This window comes from Gavialis gangeticus, unplaced genomic scaffold (genome assembly GCF_001723915.1).
Source record: "Gavialis gangeticus isolate Ggan-Ray unplaced genomic scaffold, GavGan_comp1, whole genome shotgun sequence".
Classification (NCBI taxonomy): domain Eukaryota; kingdom Metazoa; phylum Chordata; order Crocodylia; family Gavialidae; genus Gavialis; species Gavialis gangeticus.
In genome coordinates, this window is record NW_017729019.1 from 2,137,225 (window position 1) to 2,143,594 (window position 6,370).

Here is a 6,370-nt window from a genome sequence, read left to right on the forward strand (position 1 = left end):
AGAGTTCAACTAAGTTCTCTGCTCCCCAGCAGTTGTCCCAGGTCAGGTTTAGTTTTTGGTGCAGTGATTCACAGGTAAAGGTCATAATTCCTGGAGGAAGTATGGCCCCACTGCCCTTCCCACATGGCTAAAATAGAAGGGTCCCAGTTGCACAGGGATGGGAAGAGCCACTCTGATGAGGTACACACCATATCTAAGGGAGCTACAGGAGTGTCACACCAGATCAGAAGGCAGTGTGAACACTAATCCCCAAGACAGTGCCAGGCACCTCTCCAGTGGGAATGTCCAGGGGCTGTGCAAGGCACATGCATGACCTGGCTGGGATGCAGGTTTAAGTTACACAAGGAAGGATCCTCAGCCAGATGTGCCATCTGAAGTCAATCAATGCAGCGGCTTGGAGTGGAAAATCCTTTACTTTTCTTCAATAACAGGTGCAAGACAAGTAGTGGCAGCTTCCCACATGCCCTGCAGCTCACTAGCAAGCCTTGGTCCTGGTATTCATGGACTTCCCCTGGGACAGGAGCAGAGGCATTCAGGCTTCAGGACCTCACTGATAGCATCAAAGGGCCAACTACTGCGGTAGTCTCAGTGCTACCAGTACTGGGTACACTGTAAGGTGAGCTAAAGTGTCAAGCAGCCACTTGCCAGCATACAAATTCCAGGCAGGCTTTCAAGCAAGGTCCTAAAGGTGTAAAGCTGACCCAGACAGCCTCCTCTCCTGCCAGCGCAGTGAGATGCTGGGTCCAGCTGCTGGGCATGGAGCATATGGTTAATCCTACTATAGATACAGTGACTAAGCTAGAACTGAAACATTACTGAGGGATGAGACAGCAGAGGTTTGGTGCCTTCAGCACACGTGATGGACTTGCGGCTTTGCTATATGGTAAGCAGCATAGTTGGAAGAGACAGCAAGAGATGTGTGCGGTCATCCACACCAGGGCTCAGGTGACAACCTGCACACCTTCTTCCTTCCTGTCCACCAAGCAGAATTCACCAGGAGACTGAACCCCCACCCCAGAGAAGGGAAGTGGGGGAGGGTCTTCCAACTTCTGGGAGATGCAGACTTCTTGTAGGTGTTACAGGAACAGCAGCTTTGAGACGGTCATGAAGGATTCTGGAGGTAGGGGTGGGCCAGGCTATGATCCTTGCAGAGAGAGATTTCCCCAGGACGTCTCATGTTGTTAGAGCTGGAGAGAATAGAGGTGTTGTCAGGCTGGGCCAGAGGCTGTGAGAAGGCCACCTGGTTTGTGCTTTAGGCTACCAGGTCCAAGGTGTGCACTGAGCTTTGGTCATTGCAACCCCTAACTCTGCACAGTGCTGCTTAATCATGTGGGTGCCACCCACCCAATCTTCTCCATGCTTCCCCAGATCAGACACCTGCTTTGCTCCCATCTACCCACTTGTGCAAGATCCCGACCAGTTCCCCCAGTCAAACTCTCCCAAAAGGCATTGGCCCCACCTTGACATCCACCTACACAGCCCCACCACCTCTATCAGGCAAGGCAGGCTCTCACACCACACCCATTAAGGGACAGGATCAGGCCCTCATTGTGCTCCTTTGTGCTGCTGGGGGTGAGGATCAGTCCTGGGGCTGGGTCCTAGCTCCAGTACTGATTGCTCAGGTTGCTTCTGCACTTACCTTGGTGTCGCTGGCAGAGTCTTTGGGCCACTTGGTCACGAAGTTGTGCTTTGCTGAGCTATTCATTTTCCCGGTGTCCTGGAGGGAGAGGAGTCTTAGGTTGTACACATCGCTGTCCTGGGCAGTGCTGCTGCTGATGCCTACAGTGCTGCTTTGCCCTGAGCCACACCTGAACCAGACACCTGGATCCACACAGACCCAAGCGATTCAGGTGAGATCTGAGTAAAGCAGCCCTGCCTTACAGTACCACAGCTGGCAGATTTGGTCTCTTTTGTTAGGACCAACAGTGCGGGCCCAACCAAGGCCAGTGTGGGGAGGGATGTTTGGAGGGGAGTCACTTCACACAGGAAGAACTGGCAAAGTAGCTGCAAGGCTTCTCCAGAAACACCCCAAGGTGGGGGCTCCCAGCCCTCAGGATGGAGGAGGTAGAGCTGCAGGTGGGTGGCTGAGACACTCCTTAACTCAGCCATTCCCTAATCGTGATCAAGCTGGATACAGAGATCTTTTGGGTCCATACTTCCTTCTTTCTAGGCAAATGCTCATGTAGCATCCACTGTTTACAAGGGAGACCTCACAGAACCACCCTCAGAGGGCCACCCTGAGCCCATGTACGAGCTGCTGCCTCAAAAACTGCTTGCCGGGCCCTTTACTTCCAGCCAGGCCACATGCCTCCAGCAGAGTCTCACAGCCACAGGGACTGACCCCTGGAGCTGCCTCGGACAGGTGGTGGTGCATGGCAGAGCTGAGTCCGGAGCACACCTGTAGGGTCTGTGGGATGAGGGATGTGCATATTACTGAGCCCCAATGATGCATCTCTGCTTGCACAGATCCCACGCTGCAAAGGGATCCTTGCAAAGCTTGGGGGAAAGCAGGGCTGGTTTGTGATGCACACGGATAGTGCTGCTCTCTCCTGGGCCTCTGCCAGCTCTGAGCCCTAAGGACTAGTAACCACAGTCTCTCAGGCACCTCCCCTGGTGCCCCTGTTGCTCATGGCAGGCTGCCTACACCCCCTAGTAGTGTCAGTGAGCAATTTTCCAAGGAGGCCACAAAGAAGTCGAGGCTCTTGGCTTGGGACATTAGTGTAATGTCTCAGGAGCAAGGGACCCGTCCCCAGCAGTGATTTGGTTCCTCAAGTCAGAAGTGCTAAAAGGGTCTATTGAGACTCAAGCCATGATGCCCTGGCCAGCACTTGTGTATAAATAGGCCCTTTTAACTCCCCCTTGAAGTAAAATTTCTGGTCAACATAATGCAGCCCTAGCTGCTGTAATGATGTAGGGCCCCTGGCTCTACCATGTCACCATTGCACCGCTGCTCTCATGCAATGCATCCATGTATCCAGTACCTTGGCTCCACTGTCATTGCTGGGCTCCTGAGTCCTGCGGATCCAGAGGTTGATGCGGGATGACACCACATTAGGTATCTTCAAATTCTCCTATAGCACAGTGGGATAAACATGTTACAGCACTAGGAGCTAGAATGGGTGTGTGTGGGGTAACAACATACTGCTGCTTAGGGGGAGAGGTAAGGAATACCCATGTCCATTCAGATCTTAGCCAGGGCAGCCACTACAGTAGCCCAGACCTCCAGGGCACCATGCTAGGGCAAATGTTCAGCCCTGATCCTAAGGGCAGAGTGCCACATGCTAACTGAAGGGCAGTGATTGTAGTGCTCATTCACATAATGCAGGAGGCCCATGGGGAAGAGGCTCCAGCACAGAGAGGCTACACCAACCTTCTCCTTCCCTGGCTGCAGTGCAGCTGCAAGGGAATTTCCAGCTGTCTCCACAGGACCTGGCAAGCTCCTTGAGCAGTAGTTAGCTGAGGCTAGAGGGGAAAGTCTGGACACATCCGGCTCTGCAAGGAACTGCCCCTGGCCCGGGGTGCCACTGGGCTGCAGTCAGGACAGTATCAGCTTGGCATCCTGAGCGGGAAGGATTTTCCCTCTGCTCCCTCCTGCTACCGGCTCAGTGCCTGGTCTGGGTTCTGCCACTAGTTCTGCCAGGGAAGGGAGAGTGTTGCCTGAGGTAGGACTCCCAGGAGCCCCATACCCATAGGGTTGCCATACGTCCGGGTTTTCCCAAACATATCCTTTTTTTGGGTCCTCCAATCTCCATCCAGGTGGTTTTTTAAAATATAAATAAATGGCCAAGATTTTGCTCTGTTCAGCATCAAAGTTTTTCCTGGCACTTCCTGGCTTGCCCTAGCCAGGAGCAGCTTGGGGCTGGGGGTGCCACATGCATTTGTGCACACATAGCTGGCATGCAGCCAGGTAGGAGCAGCTCCAGCAGGTGGATGCAGGTAAGCCTATGGAGAGCAGGGGTTTGTGGGCCAGGGCTTGGGGACTGTCTGGGGGGCTGTGTGGGGCATGTGAGTCTGTGTATATGTGTGTGTGTGTGTGTATATACATGTGTGCGGGGGTGTGCAGAGGGGATGGGTGCTTGCCAGTGCTAGGGGAAGCTGTTCAGTCACTGGAGCTGCAGCGAGGCAGGGCAGGGCGGGTTGGGGGGAGGCTCCTGCTCCTCCAGTGGGGGAAGGGGGCAGGTGGGGACGGTCCTTCAGGGGCAGCAGGGAGCTGTGTAGCCCGGCCGGAGTACCAGGGTTGGTGCCCTTGCTTGCAGGTGCAGGCAGCCAGGAGATGCTGCAGGCTTGTGGGGTGCAGTGGTTGCGGGTCAGGAGTGAGGGGCACCAGGGGGATGGGAGACGGTGGGTCAGGAGTGTGGGGCACTGGAAGCTCCAGGAAGCTGCAGGTCGGGAGTGAGGGGCACCATCATTGCCCAGGGGGTTGCAGTACTGTGGGTCCAGAGTGAGGGGCAGCAGCAGGGCTTGAGGTGGGCCTGTGGCCTGGGAGCAAGGGGCAACGGCACGGGGAGAAGCAGGGCACCGGCATATCACTAACCCCCACAATCGTATACCTCCCCTCTCCACCCCTCAACAGGTGTCCTCTTTTTTGAAACTGGAAATATAATATAGTAACCCCGCATACCCAGCACATGTTCCAGACCCACCCCAGCCCTTACCTTCCTGGCAGGAGCCTGATCAGCCCTGCTGGTGGCACTGGCCTCAAAGATGCTGCGCTTGCTGGCCACACTCTCCGATGATGGTACGAAACCTCTTTGGGCGGCCCCGGGTGCTTTTATCAGCTCAGACCGCTAGGAACAGGTGGGAGGGGGAGTGGGGTTCAGAAGGGGCCAGCTCTGTGCCCCAGCTGCTGGGGCTCCTGGCTGGTCCCTCCAAGGCTAATCTCCAAGGAGCCCCATGCCCCCCCCCAGCAGGGGGAAGGAGGGAGCCCTGGTTCTCAGCATGGCTCCCTGCCCAGTAGACAGAGGGCCTGCTGCCTACTGGATAGCCAATGTTCATGCATTTTCCCTGCATCACAACACATACCTGCTGGGGGAAGCCTATGTCCCCATTCCCCCACATCCCCAGCCATCTCTACTTGGTAAGAGAATTTTTGTTCCCCCTCTCAACATTGCACCCCATGGTTTCTCTTCACCCAGGTCAGACAGGGCACATTCTCTGACCAGGCACAGAGGATCAGACACTTAACCGCCCCCCCCGAGCTGGCATGGCAGATCGACTGGTCAGAATCCACAGACCTCAGAGCAAACCCAGCTGAGGGTCCCTCCCTCATTACCTGTACAATTGAAGTGTATTTTTGCAGCTTCTCTTCCAGCTTGACACTGCTGGCGGGAAGTCGCACACTGGCACTAGAGAAGGGGAGGGAATGGGGGACTTGAGTGTCATCTCCCAGCATGCACACCTCACGCTGAGCAGCCAGCCAGAGCTCCTATCCCCTCCTTTAATCATCTTTCATAACTAAGATGGCTGTGCAGAGCTCTGCTTCAGTCTCCTTCTGCTGAGCATGGTTCTTTCCAGTTCGTACCCGGCACAGGATGTGCAGAGCTATGCCTGTGAATACCTGAGGCTAAGTCTAGGACAGGACCTCCCGTATTTGAGCCTGAGGAGCAGAGTATTTCAGGCTGTTGCAAAGGGACTAGGCCCCTAGGGACCCCAGCCCAAAGCTGACTTCAACCTGTGACCCTCTGACTTCCCACCACAACACACCAACGACCAGACCACAGATGGAGACAGTTTCGAACAGACAGTAGGGAAGGGTGGCTAGTGCCCAAACTGTGACATGGCACCTAGATTGCTGTGCTGGCAAGTCACAGAGACAGGTTCAGCTACCTACGTTGGGTGAGGGGGTCTCTGGCTGCTTGGGCAAGTGACCTACACAGTCAGATGCGAGGGCTGAAATTGGACTTCTCCTGAGTTTAACATCTGCTTGTCCTGGGTTTCTAGCAGGTTGCATTTCATTATTTAAAGACAGGTAAGTATCCAATAGGGGGGCGGGCGGGGTGTGTGTACAAGAGTGTAGCCTATCTGTGCATTCCCAATCTGCATGCATGCTTGCAGGAAAAACAAAATTGTTACCTGCAAGTAAATCCCCAGAAGGCAACCTGCATGGCTAGAAACCTGCCATTTAGAGGCATAAACTATGTCCCCCTCCCCCCCCAAATTCTGCTCAGAGAAGCTGATGTACCCAAGCCCGTGCACAAAGTACTGGTATAACGTAGGCCTGGACCTGGTCTCCTAAGTCCCAGGCTAGTGCCCTAATCACTTGTACCAGCCTATATTCACAGAAGTGAGATCCAGCTGCCTTTGGAAGGCCAAAGAATGGCTAGATGTTCTCTGACAAAGCAGATTTTTTGAATCTGTTGGAGCCCAAACC

The 6,370-nt window shown here is 54.6% G+C and overlaps 1 protein-coding gene and 1 long non-coding RNA gene across 3 annotated transcripts in view; one reads left to right on the plus strand and one right to left on the minus strand.

The window, feature by feature from the left end:
- LOC109295143 overlaps positions 1-424 on the plus strand; it is a 5,644-nt gene extending 5,220 nt beyond the window's left edge. Inside the window, exon 2 of the long non-coding RNA XR_002096679.1 lies at positions 42-424. This is a non-coding gene — a long non-coding RNA (uncharacterized LOC109295143). The remainder of the gene's footprint in view (positions 1-41) is intronic.
- A 228-nt stretch (positions 425-652) lies between these two features.
- Positions 653-6,370, minus strand: part of LAD1 (ladinin 1) — a 35,463-nt gene continuing 29,745 nt past the window's right edge. For both annotated transcript variants that reach the window (XM_019513808.1, XM_019513809.1), the window contains exons 6-10: positions 5,273-5,345; positions 4,656-4,787; positions 2,982-3,071; positions 1,640-1,717; positions 653-1,187 (exon numbers count right to left, since the gene is read on the minus strand). In XM_019513808.1, the coding sequence (XP_019369353.1) occupies positions 1,182-1,187; positions 1,640-1,717; positions 2,982-3,071; positions 4,656-4,787; positions 5,273-5,345 (379 nt within the window). In that variant the 3' untranslated portion in view covers positions 653-1,181. The remainder of the gene's footprint in view (positions 1,188-1,639; positions 1,718-2,981; positions 3,072-4,655; positions 4,788-5,272; positions 5,346-6,370) is intronic.